The following is a 21,635-nucleotide window of genomic DNA, read 5'->3' as shown; positions in this document are numbered from 1 at the left end:
TTGGAAAAGCACATTGATTATGTGCTAATTATGGGTGATATCAAACTTCACCTTTTGTCCAAGAGTAAAAGGAAATTAACAGTTGAAGGACAAAGGTGGAATCAATTTATGGAAAACATGCAATTGGTTATGGTTAATGGTTCGGTGGAAGGTGACACGCCGGCTGCAAGTACATGGCATAATGGCTTATTTGAAGCCACCATTGACTATATTTTTGTGAATAAAGCTATGATGAATATGATCCAGTCTCTGAATATAAGACCTAATAGCAAAAGTGACCATCATCAACTTTGTCTAGTGTGGGAGTTGGAGAATAAACAGCCGGTAAAAAGCTGGGAGAAATATAAAGGCAACATAATTGCAAATAATGCGAGAAATTGCCTAAAATGGTCTAACTCCTCACTGATGAATTTTGATAGTCTATTGTCTTGCAATTCGGGGAGGGATTATGTGTCATCCATGCAGAAATATGTATCAGTAAATGAATCTACCCAAGGTTATAGTTACAAGCACACGCATATATTCGAGATGGATGTTAAAAATAAAAAATCTGAATTAAGACAGCAAATACGTATGCTAAAACATCTTTCAATTGAAGAAAGGGTGTTGAAAGCCAAACATCTTCGAACGAGGTATAAAAACTGCGAAAAAGGCCGGAAGGATAACGAGCATATGTTAAGGAAAATTTCCTCCAAATCGTCTGCTGAAATTTGGGGTGTGGTAAATGAGGCAACATATAAGGATCAAAACTCAGTGCAGATAAACTCTATTTCAGCAGAAACCTGGTGCGCATACTTCCTTCAAATATATCAAACTCCTTTGGTAAACAGCCAGCTTACTATTAGGAGTGAAAATTGGGACCAATAAATTTTATTTGATCAGGAAGACATATTGTTTTATATATCAAAACTCAGCCGCTCGCGGGCCTCCGGTCCCGATGGGCTCAATAACAAAATGTTTAAAGAAAACACTGAAATTTGGTCCAATATACTAATGAACATATTTGGGGAGGTGATGCGCACTGGGAATTTGCCTGATTCCTGGAGAAAGTCTATACGTATTCCTTTATATAAGAAAGGCAACAGATTAGATCCTGCATTTTATAGGCCCATTGCACTCCTGGATTGTCCGGGGAAGATCTTTGCACGTATATTGCTCTGGGAGTTCAATTACTGGCTTGACAGTAAAAACTTAAGAGATCCATGGCAGACAGGATTCTTGAAAGGACTAGGTACAGGGATTAACTTGTTATGCATAAATGCAGTCATTGCCAAGCAAGCTAGGTTGAAATTACCCCTGTATGTCGCATTCGTCGATTTTAAAACCGCATTCGACTCCATTCTAAGGGAACTCCTTGTCATGAAATTAATGAAAAATGACTGTCCGTGGAACATTCTTAAGTGGATCATCGATTTCCACAACAAAACATCTTTGCAAATAAGACTGAACAATGAGGGAATGCTGTCAGACCCTATTTGTAGTTCTAGGGGTCTTAAACAAGGGTGCATATTTGCGTCATCGGTCTTTAACTTCTTTATCCTCGACCTGGGCAAGGAATTTGACAATATTGTGATTGACTCGCCAAGGTTGGGGCCAAAAGAGGTTAAATGGCTGTTGTATGCTGATGACCTTCTTTTGGTATCTAAAACCCCCATGGGCCTAATCAATATGTTACGTGCTCTAGAGAATTATGCAAGCCGTAATAAAATGACTATAAATATCAGAAAAACTCAGGTTGTCCAATTTGGTAACTGCAAACAACGCAATAAGAAGTATGGATGGCAGCTAAATGGCAAGGAAGTGGAATCGGCATGCGAATATACATATCTGGGAATAAACATCAGCAATGATCCCAATGATACTCCATATGAGTCTAGCCTGGTGTCGAAATGGAAGAGTTTGATATCCCAGACAAGAATCATCAGTGGCAAATACTGCAAATTCACTATTGCTCCTCTATTAATTTATTACAAACAGAAAGCCCTACTAATACTATTATATGGTGCAGAAACAAAACCAATCAAGCCTAGTAGTTTCTGGAACAAAAAAGAAGGGTTTTTTTGGAGAACAATGTTAAATATTCCCTCATACACACCTATAGCCCTGATAAGGCATGAGTTAGGGTTAACATCTATACATGCCACATACAAATGGAAGGTCTGCATGCTCTACGGAAAATGTGTTCTGGAAGAGCACCGGAATGGCCTAGTTACACAACTGGCAAATTATGTGCAAACATCCAAGGACGATTTCATTGAGCAATGGAAACTACAGGCGCAGAAGTTTATGCAAGAAGCAGACATAACAGACAACTTGCTTCTGCAAAATCCAGACAAGGCCAAGTGCAAAATGTGGGAAATGGATCTTTACAATGTTTTCTTTTTTTTTAATTTTTACATGATGTAGTTTTTAGTTATGAAAAAGAACATTAGGATAGTTGATTTGAATTGATTGTTGTAAATGTATTTAAATGAGAATTGTAAATGTATCTATGTTGTTTTATATTGAAAGGTTGAGTTTCTCAACCAAACCAATAAATAAATAAAATAAACCTTCTATGAACACTACTTAACAGTGAACAAAGACAACAAATAAGTAAATGACATAATTGAGGCTACATGGATTGTACACATTGACAAATTATATCATAAAGATCAAAGAGACCTAAAGGATAAAGATAAAACTCTGTATTTCTTGGACAAGGATACATTAAAATATACATGTGATGAGCTAAAATTGATGACAGAAAAAATAAAACCTTCTAGAGCCCCAGGCCCTGACCGAATTCCTAATCTGATCATTTAAAAAATCCAAAGAATTGGGTGTTTCTATTAGATAAACTATTTCGAACTATAGAATCTACAGGAATTATCCCCATGAGCTGGAAGGCCTCTACAATGATCCTGATTTTTAAAAAAGGGTCAAGAGAAAATCCTTTGAATAATGGGTTGCTCGTGATGGGAGATGCAAGCTCTAAATTCTTCTCCCAGTTATTATTACAAAAATTAAATGATTGGATAAAAATGAATGAGCTTCTCGGAAATCAACAATCAGGTTTAGACAGGGCGTGGGCACCCTTTCTAACCTGTGTTCCCTATTATATCTAATTTGTGCCAACTTGAAGAACAAAGAAAATGTCACAGCACCAGGCTGTTGTATATCTCGACGATATCTTGTACTCTTGTTCAGAAAGGAATTGCCATAGCATTTCGGTGCTGGACTGCCCATGTGGGCGGGACAAAGACATATGCAAATGGATATTTCCCAGCTGTGAAAGTTACAGTGAGTTAAAATGTGGCTGCGGACTCTAGAGTGGGTAACCATCACATAGAACAGGCCATTTTTGCCGTGTTTGTTCTCATAGAGGGGCGCCCATGACAACTGTTTTGATTTTTTCAAGGGCCTTAGGTTTAGTCACCCTAAGTGTCCTAGGGTCATCCAGATGTGGACCCCTTGCTCACTGAGCTCAGAGAGGCACAGCTCCACCTCACTGACGATGCCCAACAAGGCTGAAACATGTGTATGGGGTTGCTGTTGGTACTCTTGTTCAGAAGGGAATTGCCATAGCATTTTGGTGCTGGACTGCCCATGTGGGCGGGACAAAGACTGATACGCAAATGGTTATTTCCCATCTGTGAAAGGTACAGTGAGCTAAAACGTGGCTGCAGACTCTAGAGGGGGTACCATTTGTTCTCATAGAGGGGCACCCATGACAAATGTTTTGATTTTTTCAAGGGCCTTAGGTTTAGTTCAAAGAGCATTTGAGACCTTTTACATCCAGCTGGGAAAACATGCCTTGATAAGTCAGCAAAGAAAATGCATTGTTGTGGAGTAGTATAAGGTATTCAAAATAAAAAGGGTGATATAAAAATGGTATATACATTTTGGGGGGCACCTGTATTTTTGGGAGCAATTTCATATCCCAGTGCAATTATCTGATTATGCAATTAATATGTAGCATTTAATATGTAATATGTAATAAGGAATGGTAAGAATTCTCAAAACATTCTCTCTTTTGTTTCTTCTACTTAACAAAATGTTTAACTCTTCTCCTTTGCTGGATTTTCTGGACAAGATTCTCAAACCTACCGTATATCAGCACATGCGCCAAAAAAGGAGCAGACCCATTGTCAAAGGACATCTGAATGAGCGTATCTTGGATGCTCTCATTCAAATGCCTTTTTGCAGCCTTTGTGCATTCAAGCATATATAGGGCATTTCTGCACATTTAAAAGCACATCCCAAATTCACAAACGCAATGCACTTTTTTTTTTTTTTAATTGTTTGGTTGATAAATCAACCTTTCAATATAACACATAATCAACAGCAGAAAAAAGTTATTGTTACATCAGACATTTCATCATGTCAATACATCAAATCACACAAAAGAAAACAACTTTTAAATTTTAGACTCTAAAACATCTTAAAAGTCATAAGAATTCAAACACAATTCATATATATATATATATATATATATATATATATATATATATATATATATATATGTATATATATATATATACACACACACAAGCCTTCTGAGATTTCTGTCTCTAAATTTTTTTTAGAGTTTCCGCACTCGAAAACCCACAATTTGGAACGTGTGCTGGAGAACAAGTTAGCTCGAAATTTGTACCATTAAACGATTTATCGGATCAAATTTAACAACATTAGTCCATGGGTTCTGTTGTCTCTAGATTTAATTCTAAGAGAAATTGCACAGTAGCTATACGAACAGCTTGCAGAGGAGAGGAAAATATTCTGTGCCAGAGTACATCTATAGTTAGCAGGCTATAATTCTCATATATTCTTTTAAAGTATTTGCAACGTAGCTCCTTCAATGAGGAGCAGACAACTATTAAATGTTTTAGATTTTCCTCACAGTCTGGCAGTTTTCTTTAGTGGGCCATAGGTTGAGTCTAAACCGGAAATAATAATTTCTAAAGTGAGATGAAGGAAATTTAAGTAAGTAGGATGCTGTAGATCTCATTTTTTTCAATCCGAAAAGGTGACTACTATAATCTTTGTAATGTGAGCATTGATCTAGAGTACAAACCCATTCGTGCTGATATAGTTTCTTCTGCGCACGATTAGGATTTGTTATTAGCAAGTCAATTGTTATATCAGCATCTACTAGCAGATTAGTGACAAAATGTCTCCACTTGGTTGGAAAAGGATGGGAGGATTTCAACATATAGATGGCCAATATGTGAGATAAATCAAGGCAATTTATGAACAACAAAAATGTCCTCGTTAGCCAACATAATTTCCAGGCATAAAACACAAACATAGAAAGTGCACCTAACTCATAACGTATCAAGGGTCCAGGAGTTGAATTTGGTAGCTTAAACACTTCACGCCAGAATTTGCCCTCTAATCAATCCCAAAATACACGTTCCCTTGGATGTTTTGTTACAGAGCCATACGTGAGTATTGGTAAAACTTTTTGTGCATAATATAAGAGGACCGGGTGACATGTGAATTTGCCATATTTGAATAATAAAACTTTAGCTTGGCAAATTAGCGTTTGCAATTTTTTGTTTTATGTCCTGAATATAAGGAATGTCAAGTCTCAAATTGTTAATAATCACTCCTAAGTATTTGTATTGTGGGGTGATACAAATAAGCTCTTCCTGAAAGGTTCAGATGGACGATTTCAGTGGGCGACATTTTTTATTACCACATTGCATAATCTGAGTTTTGGTTAAGTTAATTGACATGTGATTTTCTTGAATGTAATGCGAAAGTCCTTTTATCAACCGTTGTAGACCAGACTGAGTTTTGGAAATTAGAATAAGATCATCCGCATAGAAAATCCATGCAATTTGATGTGGCCCTAGTTTCGGAGCATCTGAGTTGATGTCAATGAAGTTCTTGCCCATGTCTAAGATAAACAAGTTAAAAATGCTGACTGCCAGAATACAGCCTTGTTTAAGTCCCCGTGCTGTCAATATTTTTGGGGTTAGTTGCCCAGCTAAGGAGATTCTAATCTGGATTGCTGTGTTTGAATGTAAAAGTGCAATCAATTTAATTAGTGAGCTAGGGCAGCCCATTTTAATCAGTTTATTAATTAAAAGTTCTATCAATTGAGTCAAAAGCCTCTCTAAAATCAACGAATGCTAAAAACAGGGTTTGATTTTGGTGTTCACACAAGGCTTTTATGGAATTGATTACAGTAATGTTTATAGCCGTTCCTTTGCCTGCAACAAATCCAGTTTGAAAAACTTCAGCATTACCAAGTTTCAATCCAAGCCCGCAAGTCTCGCAGGATTAGACGAGCAAAAATCTTGCCCGGTGTATCATGAAAGGCAATTGGTCTGTAATTTGAAGGGTTTTGTCTGTTACCCTTCTTGAACACCGGGATAATAATAGAAAGAGACCAAGATGTGGGTAATTTCTGAGTATGTATAAATTAAAGTGTAAAGTTGACATAAAATCTTTGCCCATATTTCTGGGGCTTGCTTCACCATGTGATTGGAGATCCCATCAGGGCCAGGGGCACACGAAGAACTAGATTTATTAATAGAAAATAAAATGTCTGGTACTGTGAATTTTAAACTAAAAACTCCTTGATACTACTGGCTATGCAGCTGACTTGAATCCTCTGAGCAAGCATATAATTTTGTTTAATGCTCGATCCATTGGGCTTCTGATACATCATTAATTTGTAATGAAATCTGAGATTTAGCATTAGTCTTGTTAATTAGCACCCATATTTGAGCCGAATTTTTGGTTCCCATTTTTTGGAGCATGCATTCGCCTTCTCTTTGGTAGAGACTAGCTCGGTGGGCCTTCATCCAATTTTTGTGTCTTGTTTTTAATGACTTAAGAGTTTGCCATTTCACTTGGCTAGAAAGAGCCAAGACAACCTTCTTTTCACGTCTGAATCAGGATTTTTGTCTCTGTACTTCGGGGTCGAAAGTATGTAATGGGGAGTGAGTTGCCTTCGCCTTGTTTGTAGTACCAAATGTATGTAATAATTTGCTATACACAAGTATGTTATTATTACCAGTATTCAGCTCATACACAGTTGACATTTCAAATACCCTGGCGAATTTCTCTAGATTATCTTCAGTCCAATGTAATCTATTCATTCCATTGTTTAAAGACAAGGGCTGAAAAGTATTGTATGTCTCCTTTTTTTTCGATTGGGCCATAGTTTGCCATTTAAAATGTTATATTCACTATCCTCGGAGGGGATCACCCAGAACAGTTTAACATCTGGGAATAGTTCTCGATTCACATAAATGAAATCAATAATGGCACCAAGGCGACCTCTTTTCCAAGTGTTCTGCGGTGGTATGTCACCCGGACAAGAACCATTTATCATAATCACATTTTTTTAGTCAATGAAAGAGTTCCAAGAGGTCAGTCTGCTATCAATACTTTTAGAAAGAGAGTCCAAGCAATGCAAATGTATATCTCCCGCCAGTATGACATGAGGATAAATGGGGAGTTTAATAATCTCTGTCCATATACCTTCCAAATCCTTAAGAAATGCGTTGGTGGACAATGCAATTGGGTTCCAGAATAAATGTATTATCACATATCTATGTTGTCTTATTTTGATTATGATCAATTGGATATGTTGTTTAGGAGCAGACTGATGTTGTAGAACAATTTCTGAACTCTTTTTTATGGCCATCAATAGCCCTGACATAGGGCGACCTTTCACAGATCGTATTGCAGGATTGAAAACAATATCAAAGTTGTCCCAAGCCAAGTCTCTTGAAATAAGAGGATATCATGTTTAGTCAAGTCATTTGTGTCATTTCTCAATAAATGGGCATGGCCACGAGTGTTCCAACTTATCAGGGACATAGAGGATAGTAGCTGTGGTAGGATTAGTTACGGCTGTTGTGAAGGACCTCGGGTCATGGAGTTGTAATGTTGTGTGATTGGCTGAGCGAAATCAACTTGCCTCTGGTTTGAAACATATGTTTGTGTTTGGTGTTTTTGGTGGGTCGGGGATGTTATTTGGGATGACTCATAAATAAGTAGCTCAAAGCCTTATTCATGTATTTCTCTTTTGGAAACCCACAGTGTGGTTAGCACAACTCGAGAGGATACCCAAATCCGTGCAATGGATAGGTCTCTATCAAGAATAAATTCAACCAGATCAATATCCGAAGATTGGAGGTCATCTAACGAAGGGATTTCAGCAAGTATAGCAAGTATACTAGTACGATTTAAATCATACTTTGGATATGGTCTGTCCCTACACCGAATTATTAGTGAATAAAGTGATTGTTTAGGTATCATTTTCGAGCCTTTTGCTGGCAGAGACTTATTAGAGCGCTGCAGAATTATTCCCAGCGAATTGTTTTGATGTTATGTTTGTGTATCATCCCTTAGGACAGGACCCAGAGGATATCTGCGCTGATCATTTGTTTGTAGTTGAATAACAGGTGAATCAGCCTCAGGCTTATTGTGTAATAATACATTTTTATTCAGGGCAGCCATATATTGTTCCACCGCAATTTGTATTGATTGTTCTATTGGGGGTTCGATTGTATTGAAAATATGTTGCTGGGTAACAGGAAAGTTATGAGAGATGTAGCAAGTCTTTACAGATTCAGTAATTTCTTTCACAGGGGGCAACTCAGGGGCCTTGGGAATAGATGGTACCTGTACCTCCCGGTCCGAGTCCATTTGAGTTATTAAATGGCTTTTGTCCTGTAGGTTGTCGCCAGAAAGAATCACAGGTCTGTGCATAGACATATAGTGATCAATCTCTTTTCTAATTTATTACGTCTGGCTTCAATATTCTTATCTGAGACAACTTCAACAGAGAAGGGAGTCAACACAGAGCGAGAGTCTCCCACCTTGGTCTGCACTTGTGCATTATCTGAGTCCTTGGGTAAAGAGCGGTGCGCAGATTTTAAATTCGACTCTATCCTGTTCAGCCTCCTTCACCAGGGCATCTAATGGGGCATAAGCAGCGATTTGGGGTGTGATATAGGAATTGCTCACTTTCTTGGCATTGGCCAAGTCACTATATTTTTTTTGTACTGATTCTGCTGCCATGGTGATATTCTTCTTGGGCAATGAGAGAGCTTTAATAAAAGCCTTGGTCGCTGATTTTGCCATCCTGGCAGGGGCCTTACTGTTTTTCATTTTTTTCTGCATCAGAGGCTTTTTTGATTTTGTTGCCATTTCTAATGGCTTGGGACCATTAAACGAGAAGATATTGAATGCTTGTATTGGGTCACTAGGATTTGCCTTAGAAGCCCCAAAAGCTACAGAAACAGTCGAGGCCTTTTCGTTGGATTTTTCCATGTTTTGGGGCAACGAAAAACCATCATAAATTACATTCTGAAAATCAGGTATCGGTTTAAATTTTGTGCATTGTGCCTATGTAGCTGGGCAGAGAGACAGAGTCAGAAATAAGTGGATTAACAGGCCTTTGTTTTTCCTTTTTTTGCCTATTCATTTCCATACTAAGTGAGAGAGAGGATTGCCATTGCAATAATTTCTCAATCTTTTTATTGTGTACCTGTAGTTTTCGGTCCAATGTTTCAAATAACTTGAAAAGGGAGGAGATGGCCAAATTCATGGCATGTAACGTAGTCTCTATCAAGATGGTAGGAGAAATGGTTAAGGGTAGATTTGGTTCATTGGCGGGTCTTTCTGAATTGCTGCAACGGGGAGATGTGGACACCACAGGGGCACAACGGAGGGTAGGAGCAACGAAAGAGGAAACCATACTGTTCGCTGCTTCTGAATAAATAAAGGAGACTTTGGGTAACTCCAATGAATCCCGTTTCTCCTCCCCTTCCAAGAAAGATGAATTCGAACCTAGCTCAATTACAACAGGGCGTGGGTCTGGAGTGTCATGGCAGTTCTCATGCTTGGAGGCCTCAGGGGGAGCACTTTTAAATGTGCAGAAATTAGGGTCATCCCCCTGCACTTGTGGGAAATGGGGCCGGGGAGGTGCAAATCATGACAGGGTCATTTATGTCCCGGTCATAATTTCTTTTTTTATTTGATTTTTTATTAAAATGTTTATAGTACACATAGTAATTTTACATAATAGCACTTGTACAAATACATTTTCCCTACTATTAAAATACACACACGCAACACAGTTTTCTGTTTTAAGTAACCCATTTAAATGGCTGGGCCATTACCCCGGAAGGGTGCCTGTACACCAGCATATGGATGAGAACGGGTGTTGAGCCACGTCATGAATTTGTGAACGAAATGGGACATAGACTAGGGACAAAACTAAACGGTGACTTACAAAGGTAACACCCTAGAGGGTCAATATGAACATGCCCAAAGCCTCAGGTTGTACCTCGATTCTGTGGCAACATTCTAAATAAAGAAAAGCAGTGAGTGTATTGAGCACATTATTAAGGGTCCGTTTTAATGAAGAAAGAGGCAGGCCAGAGGTGAAACAAAACCCTAAATTATCAATTGAGAAAATCTGTTAAAGCTTTCTTGGTCAGAGTCTTCCCCTGCATCCCCCAAAAAAGTTTGGGGATCGATTTCAATTGAAAGGGTCGAAGTCCCTGTTTAGGGCGCATGCCAACTTATAAAGAGCGATTGACCCAGGGGAGTTCTGCTCTCCTACCTACTCAACCCGCTCCCCTGGTCCGCATTTATGCTGCGCGCATGCATGTTTTTCTTAATACCAGAGTACCCCGTTCTTGACATTGAGAAAATGTACTGTGAGACCTCCCCTATCCTTGCCGAGGAGGGAGGGGGCGCTAGGTGTGGGAGAATGTTCAGAGTCACGTGGGCAGGGCTGAATGGGTGAAGTTGGATGCATAATAATATGGGATGCTCTGAATTAGGATGCTGGCTGCTTTGCATATACTCAAAGTGCATTTTGGGAATATTTGAATGACCACTGATTTCAAAATTGTCTCGTATAGCAATGTCAGCATCCATTCCTTCTGAGCATGTAATGCACACTGGGTGTGGTACTCATTTCATCTTTAACAATGCTAATCCTAACTGTAAAATGGCTGCAAAGTACGGGCATATATTCTCCTTTCCCACAATATACCACTAGTGGACTGGTTTAGCCGTTCTGCTGAGCCGAAGGCTACAGTGCAATGCTGCTTCTAATTCAATTGCACGCCGAGATTCTCACAATTTGAAACGATGAACTGCACCGATTGCTTGCACCGGAGGGGCGCAGCTCCGCCTGAGCCAATTCTTACCGAGTGTATCAACAAACGATGCTGAAGTTGGTCTCTAACTTCTTCCGACATATTCTCAAGCGAGCCGCGCATGCGCCGCCACTGTTTTAGCAACAGGTGTCGGCGGTATAGGGGAACGCACGCGCTTGGCTACTCATGCTCCTGTACGCGCACCTTATCGTGCCGTCAACGCGCACGAGCACCTGGCCTACCAGTAATGCTGCGGCGGCGGCGGCCTGGCTTGGTACAGGTGCGCGCGCCTGCCCGCGCGCGCTCCCCAGAGCGAGGCTTGCCCTGGCAGTGCTGGTCTCGGGTGACGTCAGCGGGCGCTGCGGCTGCGGTTGGCGAGAGAGCGGAGAGGACGCGGCTACCGCAGGTTGTGGGGAAGGCTCTGTCTCCTGCCCGGGAGGGTCGGGAAGGCCTGAGTGCGGACGAGAGGTCCAGAGCCGTCAGGTGCGCCACCCCGAGGGAACTGCGGCGGATCTCCTACTCCTTAGAGCTCGGCAAGGTGCTCTGACCTCCGGGACAGCTCTCTGGCCGCCGCCGCTGTGGCGCAAGGATGATTAAGCTCCAGCGGCCGGCGGGGGCCAGCAACAGGGCTCTCAGCGCTGTGGAAGTGAAGAGTAAGGTGGGTGTTGACCGCGGCGGGAATCTGGTGGGGGCGACCCCAAGAGAGCAAGCACCCTCTCCCAACCCCACTTCATTATAGCTGAACGCACAGACCCTCTCCCTGAGACAAACACGTCCCCCTCCTTTTCTGAGAAGGGAGAAGGGCTGCTTCCTGTGCCTCGGTTAGCAGACCCTTGTGGATTCTGCCTCTGCAGGTGCCTGGCACCAGGAAGAGGGCGCAGGGCTGAGGCAGTACAGAAACCATTGAGAGGGAGGTGGTGTCTAACAACAGCGGGAGAGTACATTAGCCAAGAAAGCACACGGTCGCGGGGGTAGGGCCACAGCCAGCACACGGGACCGGACCCTGGCAGCAATGATATACAACCCGAAAACGGCAGGTGCCACTCCGAGCACAGTGGGGATGCGTCCAGAAGTGGTTTGGGAAACGATAGCCCTTCACCACGGAGTTTGGGGGCAGGGTAAAAGTGTGCAATATAAATACAACCCCCATCGATGCATGGGCGTAATTTTAGGGGGACAGGGGTGTTTGTCCCCCCAACTTTCATGGCACACCATTTTGTCCCCATTCATTTGACTGGGGTACCTTTTCTTCAGATGACACCCCCACCGCCCCCCCCCAACATTTCCAGCAAAGTTACTCCACTGCTTTGATGTGTGTATGGGAGCCTCAGCGATGTGGTAGATGTGCCCAAGCACCCCTGTTTCTGGCCCTTGATCTTTGTACCCGCAATACGCACAGCTGTATGAACCCAGGTATGTGCCAACTGAAGAACTCAAGCCCAGGGGGGCACTTTGTCGAGACCATTCGGCAAACATGGGGGTTCACAGTGCAGTGCCTTTTCTGGGTGCAAGGACCAGAAACCAGTGTGCTAGGCCACATATTAACACAGGTGTGCCCCAAGACGGTCGAGCATCACTGCTTCTAGACTACGGATTCTGCATGCACAACAGTTTGCTGTGACTCGTGCTTCGCTTCTAGGAGCATATGTGGGAGGCAGGTCCATCCATCTAAACTGCTGGAGGCTGCGGATGACAGGCAGGCGTTTTCCTGCAAGGTTAGCAGTGCATGGGACCCTAAACCATTCAGGGCACCACCCGGTTCGACTGGGGAATACAATGGACTCTTGACCATTTTCATTCCTTTGGATAACATGTGCTGTAAACTGCACATTAAAGAATATGTATTTGGTAACACTGGTCAAAACTACTAGCTGCCCAGTTAGTGGGGCCTAATTTTACCCAAAAATGGCACACACTAACATTGTGGGCCTGCACTTCGTGCGTCCCCCTATAGGCCAGGCCTAGCCACAGCTAGTGTCTGTTGACATGCATTGATTTTGTGAGATTAGATGCCGAGCAAGTTGCTTCTCGAGCCTACCTTCCAGCTGATCATGGGATGTTTACTTGGGAATGTTGTACTGATATTATACTGCACCAAGTCTCCACCATAGTCTCAGAACGCACAGGCTAGCCCGTAAATTGGGTTATTGTCAAAGCCAGGCTGCAGTCTGTGGAAGAAACAAGGGAAAGAGGGGCACAGCAATTGGGGAATAGGTTCCACGGACAAAAAGGGAAGGGTACAGTGGCAGAATATTGTTTTGTGATAGCATGGGTGTGTCAATCCAATTTAGTGGACCATAGATTATGATGTAGATAATTTGGTTACATCCAGAAGTGTACATGAATAATTTGAGTTCATTGGAAGGCAGATTTGTAGAATAGGAAATGTGTACACTATGTGCTTATTGGATGCAAGAGGGGCTTGAGATGTGCTCGGACAACCGTTGAAGTTTTAGCAGCTTGTTTGCCCTGGGCGTACTTATAGTGCAGGTCAAAGACCAGAATGTTAGTTCTGTTACTGCCAAGCCAAAAGCCTAGTGTGGGTATGTAGGGGTGACTAGCTTAAAACGAGCAGTTTGAAACCTTGAAAGTGAGAAGTTCTTGTTGGGTTCAGGGTTCATGTCATGCAAGAACTTCGTTTTAATTTCCGAGAGCATGCCTAAATGGTTGAAAGGGGTGCTGGATAGTGCAATGTATCGATCGGCTGCCGGCTTAATTCAAATAAACGGACCGATAGTAAACAGATGAATACATAATGATGTTCAAGAAATGTTACGTTATTGAGGCTTTAGACTTTGCCAGTCGCCACTGCAGTGGTCACATGCTGCTGGTGTGCATTCAGAACTCGACCCACTGTGCCTCCACCTAGGGTAGCCTGAGCTTACTTTGTGGAGGAGTGGAAGTGAACAGCGAGAGTAAGTATAGGAAACAAAGTGATAGTTGGAAAGCTGCAAAGGGGTCGATGGTAATGGGTATAGGATTGTAAAAGTAGGTGGGGTGGAGTCATTGGCAGTGGATCCAACGGAATGCAGATCAGAAAGAGGGAAAATAAGACTTCTCGTGATAATAGTTTCCCAGTGATGGCAGTTTGTAACACTTGCAAGGTGGTAAAAGAACGAGTCCAACCAGGAGAGTGTGATGGGTTTATCCTCTACTCCTCTTGTCTGCACATGGACATGCGTTTATTGTAGTTATTTTTGAACAGAGTAAATGGTGTTGATATATTCCAGTTGATGTGGCCCACTGTACACTTGGTCACTAGCATATTGAATGTTTAGACTTGCCTAGCTCGTATATGTAAACGGCTAGGGCACCAATGAAAAAGTGGCCAGTTACCATTTCTTTTACTGTTTTCAAAGTGTATCGATGTCTTCACTTGCCATGTCGAGACCAGGTTCTGAGCTCTAGCAGCTCATATTGTTTATTTCACTGTCTTGTCTACCCAGGAAGTCGGTGTACTGTTTACTCTTGCACTGTAGATTCCCACTTCCTAAGCAAATAATGGTCATCATTGTTCCAAAATAATGCCTGACCAACACGTTCAAAGAGAAACATTAAAAGCAGGAAAATTGCACGCTTGTCCACGTGGTATATTGGTATCAAATAGCTACTGCTGAAACCATGGTCCGCCTTGCCTGCAACCTATTAGTTTACTGGTCTTTTGCTACGGAGCTGGGGGTGTTTTGACAACACGTTTATGAAGACTGGCAGTTGGTAGTTAGGCGAGCAACGTTAACCATTATTTTGTAGGTTGTCCGTAGGATATTCAAAATTTCTGTGAACAAGCTCTGGTAAATAAAACATTTTTCAAGGAGAAACGAAGTTTTGGGGAATTGCACCTTCTCACCGACGCCCCTTTACTTATCGGAACTGCTAAATGGTTCAAGATAATAATGACTTCTGCCATCAGTAGTGATAAATATTCATGAGGGCAATTCATTTCAGCGTGTACACATAGTTGAAGTATTCAGTAAATATATGGCTTGTTAAACTGGAGACTCTAACGTTACAAGGGCTAATTTGTTGCTGCTTTTACATGCTGTTTCCGAAGTCTGCTTAAACGGACTACCCCTGAAATGAAGGAGCATATAATCTGTTTTTGCTTGGTTAAATCAATCGCGGTGTTGACTTCATTCATGAGAGGGGGCCCTAATTTAAAAATACAATTTTACATACATTTATCTTTCAAGTTTTAATATTTGCCACACCTGCAATTCCCTCGTGAAAACATATGCTTTTTTAATGCGTCTGTGGAGGTATAACCTTAATTTCACTGATGACGAATGAAAGACTTCTGTTGGCATGTCCTCGCCGTCTTAAATGGTTTTCTGAAATCGATAGAGGGATGGTGGTGACATATTTCTGAGAGCTTGCTTTAGTGTCAACTTGTCTGTTTAAACTCCTTCTTTATTCTCAACTCATGCTAATCCTTTTTATTTCTAAGCACGTTCAGATAAGGGTACATATCGCACAATTTCGTTAAACGGGAAAGCTGGTTTTAAACGTGTTACGTGGTTAATCGGCAACAGTTTCGTGACGTGCAGAGTGGTGGCTGCTAATGTGCTGGAACTGTCATTTCCACCCCACTACTGCAAGGGTGAGCCTTGGTGCTTTTTGGATGTTTGTTTGCTAAAGTTTTGCATTTTGTTTTAAAGTTATGAAACTGTTCCTCCTGACGTGGAGAGGCGTGTCTTTGCACATGTTATATTTATCTTTTTCATAGTCCACCCAGGTGTGACTGAAATCGGTTAAGTAACTTGAAAGTATGAGTCATGCATTGCTCTTGATTCATGGAGATAAAATGTAAATCCGTTCACAAAGAATGTATGGCTTCAATGAGTGCAACTAAGTCATTGCACCAGATACTTCCAGAGTGCATGTTAATTGGTACCACATCCTCCCTGAGCAGGTAAGCTTTGGAAATTAAACAATACAAAAAGCACTACATTTGTTTTGTGTTTTGGCTCAAACTGAAGCCATCACCTACAGAAGCCCCCACCAACACAACACATATACCAAATACCATCAAATAAAAGGAGCGGATGCTTTTATATTTGAAAAAACATCATATTTATTGGAGTCAACATAATGAGCGGTTCCAGCCTTGCTCAGTGTACTTGGCCTAAAACACTCCCGGGAATGGGGATTCCACAACCGGTTCACCATCACTTTGGTTTTAAAGTCCTAGAGGTGGAACCTGTCACTTCTGGTTTATTTCCTAACGGACGACCACCTCTGGTCATTTTACTACCAGGCCAGTAAGCCCCCACGCCCTTGCGTATAGCGAATAACCCTAGGTCTACTGCATTCAGTTGTCAAGGAGTCTCAACTGTCTGTAAGGGTGTCAGTGCCCGTCTAACCCCAACCTAACTTGTGCGGCCAGCGGGTAATGCTCATGGTAGCATCCGCAGCATGACTCCTCCCTGGCTAGGACCGCGCAGTAATTCTGCCTATGACAAAGCAAAAGAAAATTATTCTAAACAACCCGATACTCTATACAAAATTGTAAGTTGTTAATACATATTCGCATCCTAACATCATCTTTCTCCTTCCTTCAACAATAACATTCAACCCCTTCTAACAACTCGATGCAGATGAAATAGCAGCCCTTACCAAGCATGTAAGACCTACCCAACCTCTTAATGGGAAGTGGGTCGGTGAGTGTTAGCTATGGGTTGCAAAAAGGCAGAGTCCTTGTAGCTTTAAGCGCCCCTAGGGCCCAGAACCGGTTTTGGCTGGCACTCAGGGCATGCCCATTCTGCCTCCCTTGGGTGAGGCGAAACGGCCGGACACAAGGGGGGGCCAGAGGGGCGGCCCGCTATGCTGACTGTCCCTTTAGTGCCCCCTGCATCGACTGGACCAACCTCTTAACGGGGCTACCCATCAACACAACACACATACCAAATATTACCATTAAAATAAAACGAGTAGACGCTTTCATATTAGAAAAAAACATATCACATTTATTGGAGTCTACATAATGGGAGGTCCAAGCCTTGCTCAATGTACTTCGCCTAAAACATTCCCCGGGAAGCCCTTTGCCATTCCCGGGATTCCACAACCGGTGCACCAGCACTTCGGTTTTGAAGTCCTTCCATCACGTCTGGTTTATTTCCTAATAGACGACTGCCCCTGCTTATTTTACTGCAAGGCCAGTAAGCCCCCACACCATTGCGTAGAGCAAATAACTTGAGATCCACTGCATTCAGTTGTGGAGGATCCTCAACTGTCGATAAGGGTGTCAGTGCCCGTCTAACCCCAACCAGGCTCGTGCAGCCATCGGGTTATGCTTGCAGTAGCATCCGCAGCATGATTTCATCGCGACTAGGACCGTCCAGTAACTCCGACATGCTTTGGGGATGGTCGCAACACGCCAGATAACATAAAACCTCACTCAAACCTAGCCCTCATGAGAGCTGCGAAGACGTCCAGCAGAAAACCATTGTGCCCTTCGTCTGATGGGTGAACCCCAACGTTGGCAAAATGCAGAGGGTACTTCTCGCACAACATCCTGTGTCTGAAAAAACCCATGGCCACTGTTTTTCATACACTTTTACAAACGCTTATTCACTCTTTCTGGATTTTTCCATGGCAGCCGTGCTTGCAGCGCCTTCGAAGGCACAATCTCATAAGACAGAATTTCTGTGCCTACCAGCATTTGACCAATACTTCTGATGCCTCCTGCATGTGGGCTAGTAATCGTCCTTTACCCAAGGTGAAAGATCATATTTGCAGGTGGCGGCATCCTGCCCAGCTGTCTGCAAACTGTGGGCAGCAACGAATGCCATTGCATGCCCGTTGTGCCCCGCCAGACCATCAGACCCATGCTGCCACCTCTCATGGAATGGTGGTAAGGTATTTCCAAGAGATTGCTTTGGTGTCAACTTGGCTGTTCAAACTCCTTCACTATTATCAATGTTTGCCTAGTGCCTCATGCATAACCGTTTTCTAAGCACATGTGCAGATAGAGGTGCATATCGCACAATTTCGTTTAATGGGAAAGCTGATTTTAAACGTGGTAATTGTTTACATCTAAAGCAGTTTGGGGACGTGCGCAGTGGTGGCTGCTAATGTGTTTCAACTGTCATTTCCTCCCCACTACTGCAAGGTTGAGACGTAGTGCTTTTTGGATATTTCTTGTTTGCTCACGTTTTGCCTTTCGTATAAAGGTTATGAAACTGTTCCTCCTGACGTGGAGAGGCGTGTCTTTGCACATGTTATATTTATCTTTTTCATAGTCCACCCAGGTGTGACTGAAATCGGTTAAGTAACTTGAAAGTATGAGTCATGCATTGCTCTTGATTCATGGAGATAAAATGTAAATCCGTTCACAAAGAATGTATGGCTTCAATGAGTGCAACTAAGTCATTGCACCAGATACTTCCTGAGTGCATGTTAAACGGTCCCAATGACAAAAATGTGTATCCTACTTGAGCAGGTTATTAGCTTTTAAAGCAGTTATTTCAAACTAATATCGCCCTGTTTTACTCCATATTTTAATTTCTCGAGCTCTACTTGTTTTTCCTGGTTTGGCTGTAGCTGAAGCTTGTGTGTCCTTGATATAATTGGCTGTAGCCTGTACACCTCAGAGGTTGTGGCTAATGGTGTGTAAGTAGACAAGGCATCTGTTCCAGTGCCCCCATATAAACAAGGTAAACTGTATTGTTGACTTAAGGCCAGCTACTGTACCACATGGTGTTTTCCCCAAGAGTGCCTTCTATCTGGCATTCTTATAGCTTACGTTTTTCCCCCAGTGCCTCGCCCTCCATGCGCAGTGGCCCGAAAAGCAGTCTACCTGGGTTCGCGTTAAGCCACCCCAAGGACTGTGACCAAAAAACGATAGGTTCTCTGGGACAGACCATTTTTCTCATCTCCCCAGAAAAATGGGCATAGCATACATTTCCCTCTGCGGCTGTTATGTGTTTGCGTAAGGGACACTTGCACAGATGCTGCCAGTATCTGTTCTATCTGATGGAAGGTTGTTTCTACTGCTGGCAAGACTGTACCTTTTCTGTAAGAAAGGAAAGTTTGCAGCATTGCTTCCCTGCTGTACATGTATTGTGTGAGAAATGCTTTCAAGGATAGACATTCCTGGGAGCTGTTTAGCTCAGGCTGGTCACCTAGAAGAGTCTGGTTAGCTTGACACCAAGAGCTACCTCTTGGCTTCCCAGGCCAACTGGTGCCATACAAGTGACTATTTGAAATAAACAGCATCAGAAAATATATAGAGGGCATTAAAAGCCTAATGGGCCATACAATGGACACCGTTCTAGTTTTTATCCCATGCCATGTTGAAGTTAGATGCCAGCACACAATGTATTAGCTTCTCATACTCCCGTGGTAGCGCCTGCCTGTTTGTTGATATCCTAGATCTATGGGCTTTTCGTTCTTGCTAATTAAAATTCTTATTTCGGATTCCAAGCTGGCTGTTGTGAGGAGAGCTGCGTGATCAGGACTCTTCTCCCCCCCCCCAGTGCCTAAAGCATAAGGACTTTATTAATAAACCTCCACAAGGCCGGGGTTTAATACTGGCAGTAAGGGGCTCAAGGAATAGCATCTGAACAGAGAATCAGAGGCAAGCAGGTTTGCCACCAGCCAAACTGTGGAAGGCCAACAAGCACTTGAGAGACCCGTGGTGTCGGGGGGGTCCCCCAGCGAGCTTGCCACCACCGCAGGGTTCCAGTTGTGAGGAGGGCACTGGAGGTGAACTCTGGTGAAGGGAGCTCGGGAGCAGAGAGGGAGTCGGAAGTCCCGGCCGAGGGACCCAGAGAGGCACTGCACGGCCAGCTGAGAGCCACTGCAACGACCGACCATAAGACCCGGGGGGACACAGCTTCGACTGGGGACGAAGGGACTGCTCCATATCCACCTGCTTGGCGCACGATCGAGGGCGGAACGAAGGCCAGCGGATTGGGGGTGTCGGCCTGACTGAGGTCCACAGTACTGGTGGAAGAAGAGCCAGCGACGAGATCAGGGAGGAGCTGGGAGCTGCTGGGGGTTGGGGCGTTGGTCCCAGAGGAGCCTGGTCGCCGAACCTGAGAGCCAGGAGAGGTTACAGGAAACGAAGAGCGAGGGGGAGTTGTGAGGTCCTCCACCCATAACATCAAGAGGTGGGGATCGTGAGTTCTCGGTCGGCGGCCCCGCCAAAAGCAGTGGACACCGGGACTGTACCAGAAAGAGTGGGGACCCCAGAGAGCACAAGCCCATGGGGGAGCTGGTAAGCGCTTCCTACAGACAAGCGAGCAGCTCACTGGTGACCAGGGTGTTCCGGGAGAGGAGGGAGGAAGCCAGGACACCCATCATTCAGGGTGCAGAGTCCATGTACCTGACAGTTGAAGATGATGAGCAGGCTGACGACGCAGCCCGGGACAGCAAGATCTATCAGGTCTGCTTTGGAAGCCGGCAGCCCAACGTCAGAGGTGAGGAATGGGCTCAACGGGCTACCGGACTAAGCTACTTTCGTCAGGCCTTACCAACAAGCACACAAGGTAGGCGTCAAAGGGAGCAAGTCTTTTGGCCCACAGCGGGGCCTGCTCCGAGCGCAAAAATGAGGCCCTGGATGCTGGATGGGTCCTATCGGGGGGTGTCTGGAGCAAGGACAGCTTTGTATTTGAAAGGGGGACAAGTCAATGCCATCTTGGACAGGAGGGGCGTCGCGGGCGTCAACAGTGTACAGGATGTCTAAGCATAAAGCTAAGGACTCCCAAAGCTCAAATCCACTAAAAAGTCACTGGACGGCAACATACCGAGACTTTGGAAGAAATATGGGTAGGGGGTTGTCCCTGCTGGAGGGCAACCAGGACCTAGAGAGTCCAGTGGAGGAGGGGCTCCAGGAAAAGACAGAGTAGGCAGGTGGTCACTCGGGAGGTCCTGCAGCAATGTTTCCAAGACCTTGGGGATAAAATCGCTAACACCCTGTAAACACAGGTTACCAAGATGAGAGAAGAATTCTTGTTAGCACTGCAAGAAGTGAAGGGGATTTTAATAAGCTGGAGGAGCAAGCCGACGCTACCGAAAATGCAGTACAGCAAATTGCCATGGATACACAGAAGATTTGACAAGCTTGTGTAACACCTCTATAGGGTCACGCAGAATCCAGAATTACAAAGTGAGGACCTCGTGAACAGATCGAAGCGTTTGAATATAAGAGAAAAGGGCTGGCGGAGGCAGTGTCTGATAAGGACCTGGGTTTGATGGCCTAAAAAGTGTTTGGAGACTTACTTGAGCTAGAGGATGGTTCCAGGATCAAAGTGGATAGAGTGCACAGAGTGGGTTCAAAGAGGAGCGAACCGGGAGTACGACAGAGATGTGCTGCTTACCTTACATAACTACGATTAGAAGGAGAGAATCTTGGCAGTGGTGAGGAGAGCGAAGACGATCACCTATATCGTATCTACTTTTCAACTCTTCCAAGATCTAGCGCAGAGTACTCTGGTGAGGAGACGGATGATGAGCCTGCTGGTCAGATCGTTGATGAAGGAGATACGTTGCAGATGGACCTTTCCTTTTTGACTC

General features: G+C 43.5%; 1 protein-coding gene across 1 annotated transcript in view; it reads left to right on the top strand.

Moving 5' to 3' along the window:
* Positions 1–11,312: 11,312 nt before the first annotated feature.
* PARD6B (par-6 family cell polarity regulator beta) overlaps positions 11,313–21,635 on the top strand; it is a 213,882-nt gene continuing 203,559 nt past the window's right edge. The window contains exon 1 of the mRNA XM_069651169.1: positions 11,313–11,778. Coding sequence (XP_069507270.1) covers positions 11,710–11,778 — 69 coding nt within the window. The 5' untranslated portion in view covers positions 11,313–11,709. The remainder of the gene's footprint in view (positions 11,779–21,635) is intronic.

This window comes from Ambystoma mexicanum, chromosome 3p, assembly GCF_040938575.1.
Source record: "Ambystoma mexicanum isolate Mex_15411 chromosome 3p, UKY_AmexF1_1, whole genome shotgun sequence".
In the NCBI taxonomy this organism is placed as follows: domain Eukaryota; kingdom Metazoa; phylum Chordata; class Amphibia; order Caudata; family Ambystomatidae; genus Ambystoma; species Ambystoma mexicanum.
This window is presented reverse-complemented; position numbering and strand designations above follow the sequence as displayed.